The 24,637-nt window shown below is 35.0% G+C and overlaps 1 protein-coding gene across 1 annotated transcript in view; it reads left to right on the top strand.

Moving 5' to 3' along the window:
* RNGTT (RNA guanylyltransferase and 5'-phosphatase) overlaps positions 1–24,637 on the top strand; it is a 319,479-nt gene that overhangs the window by 165,461 nt on the left and 129,381 nt on the right. Inside the window, exon 13 of the mRNA XM_046006576.1 lies at positions 23,594–23,694. Coding sequence (XP_045862532.1) covers positions 23,594–23,694 — 101 coding nt within the window. The remainder of the gene's footprint in view (positions 1–23,593; positions 23,695–24,637) is intronic.

Raw genomic sequence — 24,637 nt, forward strand, 5'->3', positions numbered from 1 at the left:
TCATAACTTTTATGATTTCTCTTTATTGCTTTCAAAGAAGGAATACTTAGGTTTTTTCTTTCACCTATTTCTTTGGGATTGAAACCACTGTGCTCACCTATTTTCATCAAGTTTCTTTTCTTCAACAAATAAAATGGCCTTTTTCTGATTGCTGTTGCATATCCAAAGGAAAGACGTTAATTTTCCTTTTCAGCAGCTCTTAAGTTTTCAGAATAAAGAGGTAAGAACAGAGTTGATTACAGACAGGTGTAGCTTCTAGTGGTGGGAGATGTGATTTTAGATGGTCCAGAGACAGAGCATTAAATGACATTGCATCACAAAATAAGAAATTTAGTTCCATTCCAGTTTTTTATTTATTCTCTCAGTTTATAAAGAGGAAATCTGTTTATTTCAACCAACTAAGTGTGGGTCTGGTTTTACACTATTTAAAGGCAGTATATTTACTCTAACTTAGTATCCCTGATTCATTTTCATCATATCTAATTTTAGGACTACTTATTACGGCAAGCAATACCATTTTCTATTCATGGTATTAATGCTATACTATTAGTATCCCTGATTCATTTTCATCATATCTAATTTTAGGACTAATTATTAGGGCAAGCAATATCATTTTCTATTCATGGTATTAATGCTATACTATTTGGATGAATTTTCCTGATTATCTTTGGGGGCCATTTTGCAATCTGCCACAGGTACCTAGCTTGGTGTGGTATTTCCGACTCATAGCTGTAGAGCCTAATAACCCAATGTAATTTCTGATTCTGTCCTTGCGTGATTTGTGAGTTACCTTCCTTTGTTAGGCTTTCTATTGAAAGCAAGTTCTGAATGAGAATTTAGGAACCTTAATCAGACCAAGAGCCAATTTTTGATGTAAAATTTGCCAACATTTCTAAATTTTTCTTCTGGGGAAATTTAAAACCTTTCATGAACTCAGCTTTAATAATTAAGTTCAGGCAGGGTAAGTGATGAACACTTACGGCAAATTAATGTACTATAGTATAGTAACCTGATATACCTTACGGTATTTTTTATCATGTTAAAATATGTGTAAGTTTTTCACCCTTTGTTTTTAAATTGGGAGTTATCCAGATGTTAGAATCTGTAGTTTTTTCTCTGGAATTCTTTAGCCTCTTCAAAGACCAAGGCTCCAGGCTCTTCCTTGATTGCATTTGCTTGGCTATTAGCATTCTTGGATTAGAAAAGATAATGGTGTTGAGGGTCCACTATTCAGTAGGTAAGCTTTACTGAACTTTCCAGTTGTTTCCCTCTTCTGTTACACCTGAATCTTCTGGACTAGAGCTTTGGTCCTTCGGTTTTTCCACAGTGTAAGAGTATCTCATGCCTTTTGCTGGGGGTAGAAGAGGGAACCTAGAGGTTTAAATCTTCCTTATAAATATTTTCAACCATTCTCCTTGTTTTCAGTACCGTGCCTCAGCTTTCTGCCACCTTGGCAACCTTCTCTGTTATCTATTCCCTACATTAGCTCATCTGATCCGTTCTGGAGAACTGTGGCTGCGGCATCAATTGTTTTCATTGATATCCTTGTCTGCAAGCACTGAGTATTCAGTGCTTTGTGCTCTACTAACTTCTTCATCTCCTTTCTGTCTTTCAGAAATGTATTGACATGTTGTTTTCGCCTGTTGTTTTCTCTCCTGTTTCCTTTTCTGTTGATACCTCTTTTCTGGAACTCCTGCTTAAGTGAGCTTTCCTATCAAAGTGGATATAAATACACCTGTTTAATTCACTGTGTTTATCAGAAAATCTCCCAAACTTCTCACAATGTGGTATTGCATCTCTTGGCTCCCTTGACGCGAAAATTCAAATAAGTGAAGAAAGGAACTGATCGAGTGACCGTTTTAGCAATCTGAGTGACTGTTCTAGCATTCTGAGTGAGTCTGCGTAAAGTAGAGAGGCAGTCCTGGTTGGGGTAGACAAAGTTTGGTTTTTAACCTCTAATCCATTCTCTGATGCCACAGAAATAGTCCAAAGGTAAATAAATGGTGAAGGACGAAGAGGATTCCTGGTGCATCTACTTGTGAGAAAACTTTGGCCTACATTTGTTTGGTGCTAATTACTTAAAACTTAGCAAGAAGTTAATTCTGCTCCATTACATTAATTATAGTGGGTGAATTGGAGTTGAATAAAAGGTAGAACATATTACTCCTGCTAAAAAGAAGGAAAAAGAGAAAATACTTGAATCTTGGCAAAAAACTGAAGAATAGTGATAAAGATAGTATGTAAAGGTGGTGATTCTAATGAGGGCAAAACCAAACACTGGCTTAGAAGAAAGTTTGCTTACCATCTTATTTAATGTCCTGTGTTTCATTATCCATGACAAAAAGGAAAGCAAAGTTAATTAATAGTATGTTCAGGAAAATAAAATTTAGAGCTTTTTTTTTTTGTGTGTGGTTGTAAGGGAATGCAACAGTATCTGAATTACTAAAGCATAGAGCAATCATTATCATGAAAGCCTCAGTTTAAACAAAGTAAATTGCATTTACAGAGTTATAGAAAATCAGAGCTGGAAAGATACTTCTCAGATTAGCCCAGTGGTTTCAAAACACTAATTTCCAAAGTTCTGGGTTTCTGTGAACTACCTCAGGATCACCTGGGAGGGATAGGTTACGAGGTAAGCATTGTGTTTACATCATGACAGCCCTGATTTCTTTCTTTTTCATATTATTGTAGTTTTAGATAAGATTATATTTTTTAAAGGGCTTTATCTAAGTAAATATTATTTGAATCAGTTGCTTTTTTTGAAAAGTCACCAATGATCTTTCTTCACTGCAAAATTAAGATAATTTTTCAGACTATTTTTTTTACTTAGTCATTTATTGTAGTCTGCACTTCTGTCCACAGTTTTTTAAAATACTCTCTTTCATGGTGTCTGACACCACATGCTCCTAATTTCTTCTAGTCTTATACCATTTCTCCTCTATCTCATTCAAGCCCTTTGTATTCTATTACTCATGAAGTTTGGACTTTCTCAAGGCTTAAAGTTCTGGACCTCCATTCTTTCTCATGCTCTACTCTCTTCCTAGAAATCTCATCCACATCCATGGCTTTAGTTATGTCTTATAAGTCAGACTTCTGATTTCTGTTTAAGCTCCATATTTGTTTATCTAATCGCCTACCTTGATATACTGCTTTTTAAAATTTCTCAGAAACACTAAAGACTCAATACATTATAAAGCCAAACTCCATTCCCCCCCCAAACAAACAAGCAAACATACAAACTGTAAAAACCTTTCCTTTCCCAACATTTCCTACTCCACTTATTTAAATGAGAAATCCAGATGTCATTTTTGATCCATGTCCAAGTCTTGCTCAGTCTTCCTGCTTTATCACTGAAATATCTCTTGAGTTACTCCCTTTTCTCTCAGTAACCTCTACCACAGCTCTAAAATGACTTAACCATTCATTTCCTTTTGCATGATCTGCTGCAGTGGCATCCAATGTTCACATTGTCTCCCTTCAATCTTTTCTTCATACTGCTTCCAAAGTACTCTTCTTCCTTTACCTCTAGTGATTTCCCCTTACTTTCAAGTTGAAGACCAAAATTAGATTTGAAGGCAGTTTACTCTCTTCTTTATCCCATGCTGCCTTTTGGTTTCCCCACATGCTCTGCTGTTGATGCAAAAATATCTAATTTTTATTTAAAGGTGACTTACATTACTTTGTTCACAGTGGTTTTAAAAATTTCAAATGAAAGCTCTATTTGACAAAATATTTAAATATTTTGAGAAAAATGGGTATTTACTTCGAAGAAAAAATTAGCTGTTTATTTTAATGTAAGCCTATGTATATTTAAGGTTTAAGATTCAAACCTGGATCAAACTGATCATCTGGTTGTTAGTCTATGTGATAAGCCAGCTAGATTTTATTAGACTCTTATATATAAGATTTTGGTTTTATGGTTTTACTGACAGTTTGAATTGCTAATCTTTTGTGTTTTGTCATCTAAAAGTGAATATTTTAAAATGACCATTGTATTTGAATATAGGTAGTAGATATTTTACTTGACAGGTGTTAGATCTTTTAATTTATAAAGTTGATAATACTTGTTTACTAGCTTTTATAAGAGGATTTTAATGATTTATATAGCATAGTAAAATTTTATTTGTGGTAATAACTGATTAATTTCTAACCTTTTAAAAAATCATGTTCGATTTTACTTTTGTCATCTGGAGACCCATATTTCTAAGTAAGAATTTTTGTGCCATTAATAATCCATCACTGAAATAAAACAGAATTATAGATGATGAATTACAATGTAGAAGTAATAATAAAAATCTTGAAATTATATTCTTTGTTTTATTTTTAAAAAGGCTTTTTGTGCTTTATCTACCAGCTATCCTGTGAATATCAAACATTTAATTGTTTCTATATTGAGTTGAGAGTATTTACACTTAAACAGTTGTGATGTCATTGTTTTTGTGTCTTTATCTCTATCTGGATTTTCTGTAGGGTGGGTCTGCTTGATTTTATATCCCTGGCATTAATCAGTTTGCATATAAATTGAGTCAGCTTTGATTTTAATATTGCTTTCTTGTGAAATATTAATGTTTTTATTAAATCTTTACTACTGCCAGGTATATTGAATGTTATGGATAGATTGTAAAATGAAAATTGGAATTAGTCTAATGCCTTGTCTTGAAGTACATGATGAATTAGAGTGGTTTTCCTCTGAAGCTGGGATGATGTTACCATGGTGAGAGCTTCTGTTGCCATGACATTTGCTTGCATATTTTGATAGGTCTTCATTTGAAGAAGGGCTCTGTTTCCTGGCAGACTGGAAAAGTGTCATTCTATCTTTTCCCCAAATGTGTTATTTTTACTGAAAAATATAATAATTTCCAAAGAATTGTAATAGTGAAGTGCCAAGAAAGAAAATACACCTTATTTTAAATTTTTTTCCTTGTTCAACTTTTGGAACATAGCAAAATAGTCTTAGCTTGCTTTGTATGAGGAGGAAAACATCATTTTTCTAGTTTTCTTAATAAATAAAATACTGTATTTCCATTGGATTGTGTTGACAAAATAAGCAGCTAAAGATGAATAATTTGTAATCAGTCTCAGTTGGATATAGATATATAATGTTATTGTACAACCATAGACATGTCTAATGATGATATATTGGTAGCAGAGCAAGGGGAAATAAATATAAATAAGGATTTCACAAAAAATGAACTAATCAGTGAATTCCAGTAGGGTAAATATATAAAGTGTAAAATCAGTTTTCATTTAAATGATAAATATTAAACACAATGAATTAAGAATAGTTCTTTCTTGCTTATAATGTATGTTTAGTGTTGAAACATTAATGGTAATTTTTTAAAAAAATTGTATTTGACGGTGGTATGTTTTTAATTTTTGACCAGATAATACAGAAATTGCAACATGTAGTAAAAACACACAGAAGAAGCTCTTGCTCTCCCATATCATCTCTTCCTCAGTTGCTGACTATTACTAGTTTCTTTATGCATTTATAAACAATTACAAATATGTTAATACATTCTTATTCCCTCCCTACTTTTCAAGAAAGGTAGCATATTATTTTGTGCTTTGCTTTTCAGAATTTGTCCATCCATGTTTTTAAATGTGCATTTTGTTAGTGCTTTAATTTTAGCATTTGGGGACATGTTGGGATCAGCACAAAGATAGGGGTTATTTTAGACATCTCCCATCCCTTATGCTTGAGGCAATTCAGAGTTTTAGAAGGAAATATTTAAAAGTACACATTCTGTCAATTAAAAATGAAAAAAAAATTGATTTTCTTTTTGTTGTTGAAGTTCAGTGATGACTTCAGTGGCTTTTTCTACTGGTAGACCAATTCGTTTTGTAAAAGCTATAAATTGACATATTCTGTAATGAGTACATATTTATACAAGCTATTTTTTTCTGCTTCAAATTGTTTTCTTCTTTCCTCTATTACTCCCATTCATCCTTTGAATATCAAATTAGGTGTTGCTTGGGGAAGCCAGGTCTGACTAGGTGAGTGTGACTCTGCCCTGCTACCACAGTACTCTTGTTGGCTCCAAATCATTTAACACCATATTGTGATTTTTAGTTATTTTAAGAATTCGTATTTCCCTAACTAGACTATAAATACCATGAAAGCAGAGACCATATTTGTCTCATTCACAGTGATATTTTTAGTACCTATAACATAGTAGGTTCTCAGAGGATGACTATTAGGTGCTGTGTTTTGTATGTATACATTCTAAATGTCTCAGTTCCTGAGATTCACTGGACTTTCTCTTATTTCTGTTTATATTCATTCTTCTTCCCTATAACTCTCTTTTTAAATTTTACTTCCTTTGAGAAGCTTCTCTTGATCTTTTTGATTATATGCTGTATTCTATATTACGTGCCATCATAGTTCTGAACTGCACATTTAGTATAGTTCACAATCTATTGTAATTGCTTATTTGTCTGAAATCCTCCCATTACCTTCATTTCTCTGGCCTCTAGTGTAGAGGTTGACACAGACCTACTAGTTGATCGGTAGGTATTTGTTGGAGAAAAAAAGAATGAGTGCATACTCTAGACAGTGGTTCTCAACTGGGGCCATTTTATTTGCCAGATGACAATTCGACAATGTCTGGAGACATTTTCGATTATCACAGCTGAGAGGGGGTGAATGAATGTTGGTGCTGGTGTCAGTGAGCACTGACCAGGGATGCTGCTAAATCTTCTACAAATGCACAGGACAGACCTCCCCTGTCTGTCCTGTTCTTGCCCCAAGCAAACACTTATCTGGACTACAGATGAGAATTTGGAAGTAGTTTTTATCTTAGGTGTATTTGGAGCTCTAGAAGAGTGGGTCATAATGCAGTGAGTAACAGTGAAAAAAGGCAGAGAATAGATACTTGAAGAATGTATATTCAGAGTTGATTCCAATGTTGATGTTTACCCCAAATGGCACAATTTTTAAAATCTCTGATAAATATTTAATGTTAATGTTTCTCTGATGGTTTTTAATGAAGCAGAATAAGCCTGTATAGTATTATATATTGACTTTTTTGCACATTCCTTGTTTGCCATGCCCTGTTGTGTGATACTTGTATGTGTTTTCTTTCTGTTCCTTGCTTTCTGTCATTCAAGGGCTGTGTGTGTGTGTGTGTGTGTGTGTGTGTGTGTGTTTCATGTTGAGTAATGTAACATGAAATTATAAAATTATTTTTGTTACGAAGTTTTTGAGAACTTCTTTGCTTCCTGAGATAATTAGAACTCTTGGAGTTATTTATTAAATAAATGATTTACAAAGAAATTGAGTTGTTCTCTTAAACAGAAATACTGACAAGAGGGCAAAATTACTCCCATTGCCTTCTTTAACTAAATTATCTGCCTTGCAACTGAGAGCACTGTCTATCGTATCAATTCTTCATACCAATGTTAGGAGCACAAAAGATTGTTTTAGTGGTATATATAGTACAAATTAGTAAGAAGGAGGTTAATGTGGTTGATGTATAGAGTAACTAGGTTGCAGGTGTTATTTGTATCTAGAGTTTGATCAACTGTCAGTAGACTGCTTTGATTTAGACTTGTGTCTACCAGAGAAAAGGAAAAACTGTGAGAATCTACTACCTTGAAAAATTAATGGATTTTTTTTAACCATATGACAGTAATCTTAGATATTAAGTGGGAATTAATCTGGAGTTGTGGAATGTATTAGCTCATTCCTTCATCTAATAAGTTGGGTGCTTACTATATGTCATATACATTGCTGAGTTTTGGAAATAATAAAAATGGATAAAGGCGGGGTGTCTGCCCACAAAGCACTTGCATTCTGTGGAGAAACTTGACATAGCAGCACGTTACATTACAGTGTATAAGGTGAAAGAGTGCAGACTGATGGAGTAGGGGAGGTTCTCTGGTGGACCCAGAGAGTAGGGTCAGGGTACATTGGGAGATTAGGCCTATGTTAAAGTTAGATCTAGATAGTTGGCTTAGTAGGCTTTCACCATTAGTAGAGGTGAACTAAGTGGTTTGGCTTCTGAAGAAGTTTAGATGCTGAGCTCTTTTCCTGCTATCCAGGCCACTTGCCAGTTGCTTTCTCCTCCCACTCATCCCTCCCCACAAAACTAGAGTAATTAGAAAACCACTGACTTAAAATTGGTTTCCTTTGGACCAGTTTTATAATCTTATCTCATCTCTTGACATCATTTAATCCAACCTTTTCAACCTTTAATCATTTGCTTTTGGACAAATGATACATTTTATTATGTTAGTGGCATGAAGATTTTTGTACTACTGTGATTTGGGAATTTTTTTGGACAAGTTGTAACCATTCTGGTTATCAATTTGTTTATCTGTAAAAAGGGGAGTTTACTGCATGTTGTCAGGGCCCCTCATTTTTCTAGTATTCTTATTCAGGTCTATTAACTGGTCTTGATACTGAGTGTTTTTATTTAACTTTTTTTTTGGAAGACTTTATTTATTTATTAGAGAGATGAGAGAGAGCACACAAACAGGGGGAGCAGCAGAGGGAGTGGGAGAAGTAGGCTCTCTGTTGAGCAGGGAGCCTAATGTGGGGCTTGATCCCAGGACTCTGGGATCATGACCTGAGCCAAAGGCAGATGATTAACCAACTGAGCCACCAAGGCACCCCTAACCTGTCATTATCCCAGTTTCCTTATTGGCTAAATTTTAAAATCACTGTAGTTCTATGGAACTGCCTAGATACAGAAACTAAAGCTGAAGTTTCAGAAGTCTTTGTGTAATTATAACTTTTTCAGAAGTTGTTTCATTAGAAATGTAAGCCATAGGTTATTTTATATTAAAACAACAGCAAGAAGAAATTAATTAGACTTGTGAATAAGATAGTAGAAATAGTAATCTGAATGTTTTTGAGTAACCTGAATAAACCAAGAAACTAAATCAGTTCTCTTAGAAGTTTACTCTCAAATTAAAACTTCAATTTCCAGAAGTAGCAGTAAAACTTTATAAGTAAATGAGAAATGTCAGCAAGCTTTTGGGAACTGAGAAGTCTCCATTTTCTTCCTCTGAGTCTTTCCATGATACCTCTCCTTACTGTCTCTATGAAGTTTGTCACCTTTCAGAAATGGAATACCAAATGATTGCCTTGATACAGTTTTATTGGGAGAATGGTTCTTCCCCCCATTTTACATCAACAAGAACAGCATAGAGTAGTGAGCCAATTTAGTCTCAGAAAACTTGAACTAACTTCCCCTCAATTCAGATTATGTTCCTGGTCCCATTACTTAGAATTTTGTAACCTGATTGTTTTTAAAAATTCATTTTATGCATTTTTCTTATTCAGAAAGACTTCCTTTCCCCCATCCCTCTGATTTTGATGTCTTTGTTGTACTTCTTTAGCAACTCTTCTTTAGGTTTTTTTTTTTTTTAAACACCTGTATTATCTCTTACAGATTAGATTAAAAGCCTCACTGTGGTTGAGGTCACTGTTTTGTTACTTTGTGTCTTCTCTAGCTAGTGTGGTACTAGGCACATATTTATCTTCCATACAGGGTATTTATATTTGTCGATTTTGCACGAGAGATATTTGCTATTTGCTTTTCCGTGGTCTAACCAAGCCACTAAGTCTGGAGTTATTTTACTCTTCTGTCCTGTAGCATTATACCTAATTATACCAGTTAGGATTTCTTCTATTTTCCTTAAAACTAAATGCTAGGACAATAAAAATAAAACTAATATTATGGTAAGACCAGGGATCTTTCTTAGCTTCAAGGTGTGATCCTTGTAAAGAAGGCATTCTATCTCAGGTTTTAGTGTAGGGCCTAGATGGAATATGATAACATAATTGCTGCCATCTTACTAGTGGGAATCATAGAGGAGCATAGGGTTACAAAGTATGAGATAGCTCTGCTTTAGATATCATGTTTAAGCAAAATACTATTAACTGCATTTTTACAAGGGAAATAGATAAGCTCCACTTTGAACTTGCTTAAAATCATGAAGTCAGTAGAGGCAAAAAGGAACTAAATATCTTGCCACTTTTGCTGTTGTTACTATAGCTTCCTTTACATCAGAGTTTCTCAACTTTGGTACCATCGACATTTTGGGCTGGATACATAATTCTTTGCTGTGAGCAGCTGCCATGTAGGTTTTAAGTTTAGCAACACCTCTGGCCTCTACCCACTAGATGGCAGCATTACTCCCTCCCCTCCCTAGTTGACAACCAAAAATGTCGGCATGGCCAAATACCGGGGGTCGGTGTGGGGGCTGGGGAGTGGGTAAAATCGCCCCTATTGAGAACCACTGCTTTATCCAACAAATATATCACTTATACTTCCATTTCATTTCCTTTCTAAGTTTTAGAGACTTCCTTATGGCATATGGCCATCTTTTATCTCTAAGCCAAATTCTGTTCCCATTTGGTAAATACTTTTTCAGATACCTTACTCTGTTGTGTGAATTTACATTAATTACAATGGATCATGGATAACTCAGGTTATATTGGTGATTGTTTTCAGACATAACCTATCCCCAGTTTTTACTTAGAACAGTTTACCTGGTAAAGCCAGATTTATTTCTGTAGCACTAAGTATTATATGTATTAGTTAAATATAGCTTTGATAATTATTTTTATCTAGATATATGCTAGTGAATTTAATGAAATTAGAATGTATTTCTCCCTAATTAACCCTGATAATTGTAGCTTGAAAGGATTTTTTTTGTTTCCATGTTTACAGTTCAGCAAGATTCTGTATTTTAAGTTTGATAACTCATAAATATTTGATTTTATAATTTTTTTCAAACAATTTTAGGTTTGCAAAATGGGAGAGAGAGAATGAGAGGATGAGTAAGGGGGGAGGGCAGAAGGAGAAGTAGACTCCCTGCTGAGCAGGGAGCCCAATGGGGGACTTGATCCCAGGACCCTGAGATTATGACCTGAGTTGAAGGCAGAGGCTTAACTGACTGAGTCACCCAGGCACCCATAAATATCTAATTTTAAAAGCTAAGTCCCTGTATTATATAATAAATATCTTTGCCTTTATTATTTTGGGGATCATGAAAAAAGGATTTTTTTGGGTAGTGATTGATATGTGTAGTCTTTCATAAATATTGCTAATTTAAATCACTTCCTAATCTAAATTATTCTATTTAAAAAATATATTCAAATATACCAGAGATTAATACTCCATAATACATTTAAAAATTTTTCACTTCATTATTTTTAATTATCAAGTATTTATTGAGGATTTTACAAGATGTTTTGTAGGCACATAATTAGACATGTTTTTTGCAGGAGTAGAATTTACATTCTAATAAGTATTTTAATATATTTTGCTCATAAAATCTATGTCATTATAGAATTTACATTGAGTAATTGAGAACTATGGTATTTTAAAGTATAATTTTCTAAAATCTATTATGAATTTCATTAATTTTCATAAAAGTGCTTTGAAATTCCTAATAATATCAAGTCTAGATTTCAAATTAATAAATGGTTTGGTGTGCAATGAGATGAGGAATGACTTAAATTTCTGAATTATTGCTGTGAAAAAACAGAATTAATAAATGCTGTTTTCTCATTAGATTGAAGATGAGTCTTAATTTCCAGAGAGAATTATTGGAGGATATTTAATGTTTATTATACAAATAATATTATAGATTTAAAATTCTTTTCAGAATTTGTCATTAGCTGTTATGAAATATTTTCAAACTGTACACCATTAAACTTTCCTATATTTAATAACTTAGATTGGTATTGGTTTTTAAGTGGTCCCATACTCATAGTTGTAAATAAACAGGGAGTGGAAGCAAATTAATGGTCTGTCTCTAAGGATGACATTCCCTTGGCAGAGGTTGTAAATGGTGTTAAGGTGGGGTGCTGACTTTACTTTCTTCCTTTTTTTTTACCACTCAAGAGCAACAGCAAACCACTCTCGCCAAAATGTCTATGACATTTCTGTCAGGTATACTTTATTAGAAAAAAGATTAAATTTTATCAGATTGTTTTCATTAGTGGGTTGACAACTGGAAAATTTTACAGTTTTAGCATTTAAAGAACTTTATATTCAGTAAGTTTAAAGGGATTTATGTGTTCTTATCCCGAAGGAAATATGTTACCTAAATGAATCTTTCAGGGCAAAGAAATGGATGAAATTTCCTCTGAAATATTATATATTTGATTTTATATTCATTCATGTTTAAACATAAGACTTGGAGAAAATAGCATGTATTCTTAAATTTGCTACAAATAAAATATCTTTCCTTTCAAGGCCAGTGGTTTGTCTTTGTAGTAAAATAAGTCATACTAAATTTGTCATTATGTGGATTTCTGTTTGAAATAAGTAATCCTGTGACTAGGGTTTTGCACTTTTTCTCAGATTTATAAAAATGTATTCGAATGCAATTTGACTTTTATATTTAAGAAAAATACTAGTAGTAGAGAATTCTTAGTAATTTTTCCTTCCTGATGAGTATCTTTCTCATAATACGGCTCCATTCTTAATGCCTTTGCTGAATATATAAATTGCCTCTCCTTCAGTAGATCCTATATTTTTCTACTCCTATGTTTTACCATGTTTACTTCATGCTCAGGTCTACATAAGTGAATATTATCCTTCTGTCAAGGTTTACAATGATCATTCCTCTATAATCAGTTACTAATTCACTCAGGTAAATATTTCCTCTTTTTACCATGTTCCCAGAATACATTTAAAACATGTTTTTTCCTATAGTCTCTTTAATTGCATGGATAGCAATAACTTATATTTCCCCCACTCCCTAGCTCCTCGTACCTCGTATCACTATGAATTTGCCTCTTCTGGATATTTCATGTAGGTGTAGTCATACAGTTTTTATCTTTTTGTGTCTGGCTTATTTCACTTAGCATAGTGTTTTTGAGATTCATTCATTTTGTAACATGTATTAGAACTTCATTTCTTTTTATGGCTGAGTAGTCCATTGTATGTACATAGCATATTTTGTTTATCCATTCATATGGTGACGGAACTTAGGTTTCCACCTTTTGACTATGGTGAATAATTCTGCACCAAACATTTGCATATATAAGTATCTGTTTCAATCCCTGTTTTCAATTTTTTTTTGGCTGTGTACCTAAGTTAGGGTTGCTGAATCATAGGATAATTCTGTGTTTAACTTTTTGAGGAACTATCAAACTGTTATCTGTAGTGGCTGCATCATTTTTTATTCTGTATAGTAATATATGTGGGTTCTAATTTCTCTGTATTCTTTGTAACACTTGTCCCCCCCTTTAAGACAAATGAAAGCCACCCTAGTAGGTATGAAGTGGTATCCCATTGTGATTTTGATTTACATTATTTTCATGGCTTAGCTTTATGTGCTTATTGGACTTTTTATATCTTCTATGTAGAAATGTCCATTTGATTCAAATGTGGGGCTGATACTCAGATCCTGATAGCAAGACCTGAGCTGAGATGAAGAGTTGGATGCTCAACCGACTGAGCACCCCAGGCACCCCTGACAATTTTTAAATTGTATTGTTTGTCTTTTGTTATTGAGTTTTAGGAGTTCTTTATATATTTTGGGTATTAAATCCTTATTAGGTATATGATTTGCATTTTCTCTCCCATTCTGTAGATCGTCTTTTCATTTTCTTGATAATGTCTTACGATGTACTAGTTTTTAATTTATTTTTTTAATCTTTTTATTTTTTCATTTTTTTCCATTTTATTTATTTTATTTTATTTCTTTTCAGTGTTCCAGAATTCATTGTTTATGCACCACACCCAGTTCTCCATGCAGTACATGCCCTCCTTAATACCCACCACTAGGCTCACCCAACCCCCCACCTTCCTCCCCTCCAAAACCCTTAGTTTGTTTCTCAGAGTCCACAGTCTCTTATGGTTTGTCTCCCCCTCTGATTTCCCCCATCTCACTTCTCCTCTCCATCGCCCAATGTCCTCCATGTTATTCGTATACTCCACAAGTAAGTGAAACCATGTAACTTGACTCTCTCTGCTTGACTGATTTCACTCAGCATAATCTCTTCCAGTCTCATCCATGTTGGTACAAAAGTTGGGTATTCATCCTTTCTGATGGAGGCATAATACTCCATTGTATATATGGACCATATCTTCTTTTTTTTTTTAAATAATTTTCTAATTTTTTATAAACATATAATGTATTATTAGCCCCAAAGGTATGGGTCTGTGAATCTCCAGGTTTACACACTTCACAGCACTCACCATAGCACATACCCTCCCCAACGTCCATAACCCCACCACTCACTCCCTAACCCCTTCTCCCCCGGCAACCCTCAGTTTGTTTTGTGAGATTAAGAGAGTCTCTTATGGTTTTGGACCATATTTTCTTTATCCATTCGTCTGTTGAAGGGCATCTTGGTTCTTTCCACAGTTTGGTGACTGTGGCCATTGCAGCAATGAACATTGGGGTATATATGGCCCTTCTTTTCATTACATCTGTATCTTTGGTGTAAATACCCAGTACTGCAATTGCAGGGTCATAGGGAAGTTCTATTTTTAATTTTTTTGAGGAATCTCCACACTGTTTTCCAAAGTGGCTGCACCAACTTGCATTCCCACCAACAGTGTAAGAGGGTTCCCCTTTCTCTGCATCCTCTTCAATACTTCTTATTTACTGACTTGTTAATTTTGGCCATTCTAACTGGTGTAAGGTGGTATCTCAGTGTGGTTTTGATTTGAATCTCTGTGATGGCTGTGATGGTGAACATTTTTTCATGTGTCTGTTAGCCATTTGTATGTCTTCTTTGGAGAAGTGTATGTTCCTGTCTTCTGCCCATTTTTTGACATGACTATTATCTGTTTTGTGTGTGTTGAGTTTGAGGAATTCTTTATAGATCTTGGATATCAGCCCTTTGTCTGTAGTGTCATTTGCAAATATCTTCTCCTATTCTGTGAATTGCCTCTTTGTTTTGTTGTCTATTTCCTTTGCTTCACAATAGTATTTTAATTTGATGACGTTCAGTTTACCTTTATTTTTTTCTTTTATTTCTTGTGCTTTTTGTCTCATATCTGAGAATCCAAGATTATAAAAATGTGCCCATGTTTTCTTCTAAGAGTTGTGTGGTTTTAGTTGTTATATTTAGGTTATTGGTCCATTTTTAAAAAATATATTTATTTTAGAGAGAGAAGATGTATTTGTTATAATTAATTATAAAATTATTTATTTTAATTATAAAGTTATTTATTTTACTATAATTATAAAATTATTTATTTTATAAATAATTTATTTTAGAGAAAGCAGGGGGAGGGGCAGATGGAAAGGGAGAGAATCTTCACGCAGACTCCCCACTGGGCATGGAGCCTAATGGAGGACTTGATCCCGCAACTCCAAGGTCATGACCCAGAACAAAATCAAGAGTCAGATGCTCAATTGACTGAGCCACCCAAGCCCCAAACAGTGGTCCATTTTTAATTAGTTTTTTATATAGTGGGAGATAGCAGTCCAACTTCATTATATTTTGCATGTGGAAATCTAGCTATCCCAGCATCATTTGTTGAAGAGAATATTCTCTCCCCATTGAATGGACTTTGCATCCCTGTAAAAAAAAAAAAAAAATTCATTGGCTATTGACATATAAGTTTATTTCTGTACTCTCAGTTCTTTTCCATTGGTCTGTGTCTACCTTTATGCCAGTATCTCTGTTTTGATTGACAGTAGCCTTATACTAAGGTTTGAAATTGGGATGTCTGAATCCTCCAACTTTGTCATTCTCTTTTCAATATTGTTTTGGTTTTCTTGGGTCTCTTTTAATTCTATATGAATATGGGGATCAGCTTTTTTATTTCTATGCAAAAGGCTGTTGGAATTTTGATAGGGATTATGTTGAATCTACAGATTGCTTTGGGTAGTATTGACATCCTAGCAATATTCAGTCTTCCTAAATTGATACCTAAATTGAGACCATTTCCAGTATGTGATGTGTGTGTGGGTTCCCCACATCAACAACTAATTCTATGACACCAGCTGGGTGTCCTATAATTCAACTCAATTCTGACACTTGGAGGTAGTATCAGATTCCACAGGTTGAAGACTCAGTCCTACAAGATTTCTGCCCTCCCCCTACCCTTTGGATGCCAGTGGCAAGCCCAGTTGTTACCTTTACTTCTGACCAACTGACTATAAATCTGAGGTTTCCATGACCCTCTCCTCAGGTTTGATTAATTTGCTAGATGGAATTCATCTACAGACAAAGGAATTGGGAAGGGGCACAGAATTTTCATGCCCTTTCTAGCCTTGCCACTCTCCCCGAATCTTCACATGGTCACCAACCTAGAAGCTCTCTGAACCCTCTCCTTTTGTTGTTGTGTGTGTGGTTTGTTTTTTTTTCCCCCCATGGAGTCTTCATTACATAGGCATGATTGATTAGATCAGTGGCCATTGGTGATTGATCTAATGTCCAGCCCTTCTCTCTTCCTTAGAAGTCAGAGGGGGAGGGACTGAAAATTCCTACCCTCTAATCACATGGTTGGCTGCTCTGGCCACCAGTCCTCAACATTAATTAAGTGATTTCCAAAATCCACTTCACTTGACAGAACAAAAGACCTTTATTGTACTCATCACTTAGGGAATTCCAAGGGTTTTAGGAGCTCTGTACCAGAAGCAGGATGAAGACCAAATATATGTTTCTTACTATAAATCACAATATCACACTATGATGAACACTGGATGTTTTCCAACTTTTAAGTCTTTAACTTTTTCAGTAAGGTTTGGCAGTTTTTAGTATAAAGATCATTTACTTCCTTGGTTGAATTTATTCCTAGGAATTTTGTTCTTTTAGATGTTATTATAAATGGAATCGCTTTCCTTTTTGGATTGTTTTCATTGCTGTTGTATAGAAACACAATTGATTTTTATATTGATAGTTTGACCAATATATTAAATTATGAGGAATGAATTTAAGGAAAGTTGTCTTAAGATTCATATATTGAAAACCAGACAACGTTGCTGAGAAAATTTTGGAAGACCTAAATAAATATATTTGCAGTGTTCATGAATTGGAAGATTCAGTGTTAAGATGCCATGTCTCTCCAAATCGACCTTTTGATTCAGTACAATCTTAAGTAAAATTCCAGTAGATTTATTTTTTATAGAAATTGATCAGCCGATTTTAAAATTTATGTGGAAATATAAATGCAACCTTAGCTAAGAGGGTTTGGGAAAAGAACAAAGTTTAAGGACTTACACAAGGAGATTTCAAAACTTAGATAAAGCCACAGTAATTGAGACTTCCCATGTTTACTGCAGCATTATTCATAGTAGCCAAGATACGGAAACCACCCAAGTGTCTATCAACAGATGAATAGATAAAATAGAGTGTGTGTGTGTGTGTGTGTGTGTGTACACACGTTTATATATGGAATATTATTCAATCTTAAGGAAAGAAGGAAATCCTGCCATTTGTGACAACATGGATGAAGGTGAAGTACTTTATGCTAAATGAAATAAGCTAGACAAATATCACATGATCTCACATATAAATGGAATCTTTAACAGAAAAAAAGAAAAGTTGAACACATCATAACAGAGAGGACATGGTTACTAGACACTGGGGATAGGTGAGAAGAGAATATACTGATCAAAGGGTAAAAACTTTCTATCACAAGGTGAATAAATTCTAGAGACCTAATGTGGTGACTATGGCTAATAATATGTATACTTGAAATTTCCTAAGAAAATAGATCTTAAATGCTCTTGCCCCATGCCCACAAAAATGAAATTATGTGAGATGATGGATATGTTAGCTTGATTGTGGTAATCATTTCACAGTTTATACATATATCAAAACATCATGTTGTACAGAACTTAAATTTTTTCTCAGTCATAGCTCAGTAAAGCTGGAAAAGTTGATTTTGGGCTTCATTAAAATAAAAAGAATTACTCATCAAAAGAAATTAATAAAATGAAAAGGCAAAACAAAGACTGGTAGACTATTTGCAGTATATACATTCCACCAAGGTTATTTATTCAGAATATGTAAACAACTCCTATAAACCAATAAAAGGAGATAACCCTTTAAGAGCAAGGGTAAAGTTTTGAATAGACACTTTACCAAAGAAGATACACAGATAGCAAATAAGCACATTAAAAGATCTTTATGATCTTCTGTCATAGCTCAAAAAGAAACAGAGACAATCTACATAAACAGAGACTTTACAGGCAATACAGTGGCACTAAGTTCATATGTTTTAATAGTTACTCTGAACGTAAATGGGCTAAATGTTCCAGCTAAACGACTCAGGGTATCAGATTGGATAAAAAGTCAAGAACCATCCATACGCTGTCTACAAGAGACTCGTTTTAGACCTAAAGACACCTCCAGACTGAAAGTGAGGAGGTGGAGAAGCATTTACCACTCTAATGGACTGCAGAAGAGAGCTGGGGTAGCAATCCTCATATCAGATGAACTATATTTTAAACCAAAGACTGTAGTAAGAGTTGTAAAGGGATACTGTATCAAAATTAAAGGGTCTATCCAGCAAGAATATCTAGCAATTGTAAATACCTATGCCCCCAGTGTGGGAGCAGCCAGTTATATAAACCAATTAATAACCAAAGTAAAGAAACACATTGATAATACATTAATAGTCGGGGACTTTAACACCCCACTCATAGTAATGGACAGATATCTAAGCAGAAGATCAGCACAGAAACAAGGGCTTTGAATGACACCCCTGGACTAGATGGACTTCAGAGTTACATACAGAACAATTCATCCCAAAGCAACAGAATACCCATTTTTCTCAAGTGCACATGAAACTTTTTCCAGAATAGGTCACATCCAGGGTCACAAATCAGGTCTCAACTGATACCAAAAGATTGAGATTATTTCTTGCATATTTTCAGACCACAGTGCTCTGAAACGAACTCAGTCACAAGAAGAAATTTGGGACGAACTCGAACACTTGGAGATTAAAGAGCATCCTATTAAAGAATGAATGGGTCAACTAGGAAGTTAAAGAAGAATTTAAAAAATTCACAGAAACTAATGAGAATGAAAGCACTTTGGTTCAAAACCTTTGGGATATAGCAAAGGTGGCCCTAAGAGGGAAGTACATAGCAATACAAGCCTCTCTCAAAAAATTAGGAAACTCCCAAATACACAAGCTATTGTACACTTGGAGAAAGAAAGGCAAATAAAGCCTAAACCAAGCAAGAGAAGTAATAAAGATTAGAGCAGAAATCAGTGAAATAGAAACCAAAAGACCAGTAGAACAGATAAATGAAAGTAGGAGCTGGTTCTTTGAAAGAATTAATAAGATTGATAAACCTCTGGCCAGACTTATCCAAAAGAAAAGAGAAAGGACCCAAATTAATAAAATCACAAATGAAAGGAGAGATCACAACCAACACTGAAGAAATACAATTATAAGAACATATTATAAGAAACTATATACTAACAAATTCGGCAATCTGGAAGAAATGGATGCTTTCTTGAAAACTTAGAAACTACAAAGACTGAAACAGGAAGAGGTAGAAGATCTGAACAGACTGAGGACCAGCAAGGAAATTAAAGCAGTATTCTAAAACCTCCCCAAAAAACAAGAGTCAGGGCCAGGTGGCTTCTCAGGGGAATTCTCCAAACATTTAAAGAAGAAATAAAACCTGTTCTCCTAAAGCTGTTTCAAAATATTGAAATGGAAGGAAAACTTCCAAACTCCTTCTGTGCAGCCAGCATTACCTTGATCCCAAAACTAGACAAAGACCCCGTCAAAAAGGAGAATTAAAGACCCATATCCTTGATGAACATGGATGCAAAAATTCTCACCAAGGTACTAGCCAAGAGGATCCAACAGTACATTAAAAGGATTATTCACCATGATCAAGTGGGATTTACTCCTGGGCTGCAAGGATTCAACATCTGTTAATCAATCCATGTGATACACTACATAAATAAAAGAAAGGACAAGAACCATATGATCCTCTTAATAGATGCAGAAAAGTACTTGACAAAGTACAGCTTCCTTTCTTGATTAAAATGCTTCACAGTGTAGGGACAGAGGGAACATACCTCAATATCATAAAAGCCATCTATGAAAAGCCCACAGCAAATATCATTCTCAATGGGAAAAAAATGGAGAGCTTTTCCCCTAAGGTCAGGAATGTCCACTATCACCACTGCTATTCAACATAGTATTAGAAGTCCTAGACTCAGCAGTCAGACAACAAAAAGAAGTAAAAGGCATCTGAATCAGCAAAGAGGAAATCAAACCCTCACTCTTTGTCGATGACACAATACTCTATGGAAAACTCAAAGGACTCCACCCCAACACTGATAGAACTCATATAGGAATTCAGCAAAGTGGCAGGACATAAAACAATGCACAGAAATCACTTGCATTTCTACACTAACAGTGAGGCACAAAAAAGAGGAATTAAGGAATTGATCCTATTTATAATTGCATGGAAAACCATAAGATACCCAGGAATAAACCTAACCAAAGAGGCAAAGAATCTGGACTCAGAAAACTATAGAACACTTATGAAAGATACAGAGGAAGACACAAAGAAATGGAAAAATGTTCCATGATTATGGATTAGAAGAACAAATACTGTTAAAATGGCTATGCTACTTAGAGCAGTCTGTTCAATGCAGTCCCTACCAAAATACCATTGACATTTTTCACAGAGCTGGACTAACAATCCTAAAATTTGTATGGATCCAGAAAAGGCTCCAAATAGCTAGGGGAATGTTGAAAAAGAAAACCAAAGCTGGGGGCATCAGAATGCCTGACTTCAAGCTCTAGTGCAAAGCTGTGATCATCAAAACAGCAAAATACTGGCACAAACAGACATTTAGATCAGTGGAACAGAATAGAGAACCTAGAAATGGACCCTCAACTCTATGGTCAACTAATCTTCAACAAAGCAGGAAAGAATATCCAGTGGAAAAAAGTCAGTCTCATCAATAAATGGTACTGGGAAAATTGGACAGCCACCTGCAGAGGAATGAAATAGGACCATTCTCTTATACTGTACACAAAGAAACTCAAAATGGATGAAAGACCTAAATGTGAGACAGGAATCTATCAAAATCCTAGAGGATGACACAGGTACTAAGCTCATTGACCTTGGCCACAGCAACTTCTTGCAAGATACATCTCTAAGGCAAGGGAAACAAAAGCAAAAATGAACTACTGAGACTTCCATCAGGATAAAAAGTTTTGCACAGCAAAGGAAGCAGTCAACAGAACTAAAAGGCAACCTATGGAATGGGAGAAGATATTTGCAAATGACATCAGATAAAGGGCCGGTATCCAAGATCTATAAAGAACTTAACAAACTCAACACCCAGAGAACACATAATCCAGCCAAGAAATGGGCAGAAGACATGGAAAGAAACTTCTCCAAAGAAGACTTAAAGATGTTCAACAGACACATGAAAAAAGGCTCCACATCATTTGCCATCAGAGAAATACACATCAAAACCACAATGAGATACCACCTTACACCAGTTAGAATGGCTAAAATTAACAAGGCAGGGAACAACAAATGTTGGCAAGGATGTGGAGAAAGGGGACCCCTCTTACAGTTTTGATGGGAATGCAAGCTGGTACAGCCATTCTGGAAAACAGTATGGAGGTTCCTCAAGAAGTTAAAAATAGAGCTACTCTATGACCCAGCAATTGCACTACTGGTTATTTACCCCAAGGATACAGTTGTAGTGAAATGAAGGGCACATGCACCTCAATGTTCATAGCAACAATGTGCACAATAGCCAAACTGTGAAACAAACTGAGATGTCCTTCAACAGGTGAATGGATAAAGAAGATGTGGTTCATATATGCAATAGAATATTACTCAGCCATCAGAAAGGATGAATAGCTACCATTTACATCAATGTGGTTGGAACTGGAGGGAATTGTACTAAGTGAAATAAGTCAAGTAGAGAAAGACAATTACCACATGGTTTCACTCACATGTGGATTATAAGGAATAGCGCAGAAGATCATAGGGACGGGGAGGGAAAACTGAATGGGAAGAAATCAGTGGGGGAGACAAACCATGAGAGACTCTTGACTCTGGGAAACAAACTGAGGGTTGGGGAATGGGAGGTGAGTAGGGGGATGGGGTAAATAGGTGATGGGCATTAAGGACGGCACATGATGTGATGAGCAGTGGGTCTTGTATGCATCTAATGACTCATTGAACATTATATCAGAAAATGATGTATTATATGTTAGCTAATTGGATTTAAGTAAAAAATGAAAAAAAAATGAAGAAAAGATCTTTCATTAGAGAAACGCAAATTAAAATTATGAGATACACTTCCGAATTAAAATGACCAACAGTACCTAGTCCTGGAGTTGATACAGAGCAAATTGACCTCTCATATATTACTGGTGGGAATGGAAAATGTTATGGCCACTTTTTAAAACAATTTGACAGTTTCTTATAATGTTAAATATATATTTACCATGTGACCCAGCCATTCTGCTCCTAGATATTTACCCAAGTTAGGAAAACATGTTGACAGAAATGTTCAGAGCAACATCATTCATAATTGCCTAAACCTGGAAACAACCCAAATAGGCATTAGCCTGTAAATGCGTAAGCAGCTTGTGGTATATACATAAAATGGAATCCCATTCAGTAGTAAAAGGGAACAAACTGCTTTATATGCACCAGCACTGATAGATTACAAAACCTCAGGTTAAGAATTTCTTATGAATTCTAGAACAGGCACAGGTATAGTGTAAGAAGAAGGTCTCTGTTGCCAGAGAGTTGGAAGGAATTGAGTGCAGTTGTCAGGAGGGAACTTTGGAGTGATTGAGTGCTATAGATCATTATTTTGATAGTGGTTATATACTTGTATCCATGTATTAAAAGTCAATTGTTAGGGGTATCTGGGTGGCTCGGTCGGGTAAGAGTCTACCTTTGGTTTAGGTCATGATCCCAGAGTCCCGGGATGGATGGAGCCCCATGTTGGGCTCCCTGCTCAGCCAGGAATCTGCTTCTCCCTCTTACTCTGCCCCTCCCCATGTCCTGACTTTCTCTCTCTCAAATAAATAAAAATCTTAAAAAAAAAAAAATCACTCATTAATTTTATTCTTTGTAAATTATCCCACAATAAAGCTGAACAAGAAAAAACAACTTTTAAATAAATGATCAAACTCCCTTTAAGTCATAGAATGATTGGAGAGAATAACAGGTTTCATTTTTTTTCTGGACTTTCACAAACGAGGGTTTGCATGCTTTGGCAGAAAATGGAGAAAGGCTATCACCAAGCATGTAGGTATCTAGCTTTGCTCATCAGTTGGAGGTAAAACTTAAATTCAGAAAAGAAGTAGTAATTTTGCTTAAAATAAAAAGAAAATTTCACTTAAGAGTCTCAAATTTCCAATTATAAAAGAAATGTCACAATGATGAAAAGTACAGCCTAGGGACTATAGTCAGTAATACTGTAATAACTGTGTGGTGACAGATCGTAACTGCACTTTTCGTGGTGAACAGTGTGTTTGCAGAATATGTAAACCTGTCAAACTTCTATGTTGCATACCTGAACTGTACATAAGATTGTATATCAACTATACTTCAGTTTAAAAAAGTACAAAGCATATTATAAAAACTAGTTGATATATTTAACTTTTTAGCTCTTATTAACCATTGTCATTTTAATTCATTTTAGAAATACAAACCTGGTAGATGTGATGATATTTTGAAATGGAAGCCCCCCAGTCTAAATTCTGTGGATTTCCGCCTAAAGATAACAAGAATGGGAGGAGAAGGGTAAGTATGCACTTTTGCCACCATTTTTACATGAAATAATGCTGTTTGTATAAGGCTTCACTGTTTACTGGATACTTGACATATACTTTACCCCCTCTTTATTTTTACAATATACATACATAGCTGTACATCGGATTTTCAGCTGTTAGAACTAATGTTTTGTATCCTAACATCTGATTTCCAGCTGTAAGAGCTACTAACATTTTGGTCCTCAAAAGTACAGTTATTTCTAATACAAAAACATGAACTTTGTTAAATTGTAAAAGTGAAAATAGATTTTGCCTGACAATTCCTGCTAACTGAATTATAAATTAAGATATGATCATGGTTGTTACATCTAAGTGTTTTGAAGTAGGTCTTTTTTACTTCGAAAGAAACTACTTCAGGCTTGCATTTGGATAGCAAAAACATTTCTTCACAGTTTAATTGTTGACTTTCATTAAGATTTTTCATAATTAGTGGCACCTGGGTAGCTCAGATGGTTAAGCATCTGCTTTTGCCTCAGGCCCTGATTTCAAGGTCCTGGGATCAGGCCTCACAACGGGGGCACATAGAATGTATTACTAGTTTCAGAGGTAGGCTTCAGTGATTCATCAGTCTTAGGTAATATCCAGTACTCATTACATCACATGCCCCATTTAATGTCCATCACTGCATCCTCCCACCTCCTTCCCTTCCAGCAACCCTCAGTTTGTTTCCTATGATTAAGAGTCTTTTATGGTTTGTCTTCCTCTCTGATTTCATCTTGTTTTATTTTTCCCTCTCTTTCCCTATGCTCTTCTGTTCTGTTTCTCAAATTCCACATACAGCAAGATTGTATGATAGTTGTCTTTCTCTGATTGACTTATTTCCCTCAGCATAATACCCTCTGGTTCCATCCAGGTCATTGCAAATTGCAAGATTTCATTTTTTTTTTGACGGCTACATAGTATTCCATGGTATA

The sequence above is a fragment of the Meles meles genome, chromosome 5, assembly GCF_922984935.1.
Source record: "Meles meles chromosome 5, mMelMel3.1 paternal haplotype, whole genome shotgun sequence".
NCBI classification, from domain to species: Eukaryota; Metazoa; Chordata; class Mammalia; order Carnivora; family Mustelidae; genus Meles; species Meles meles.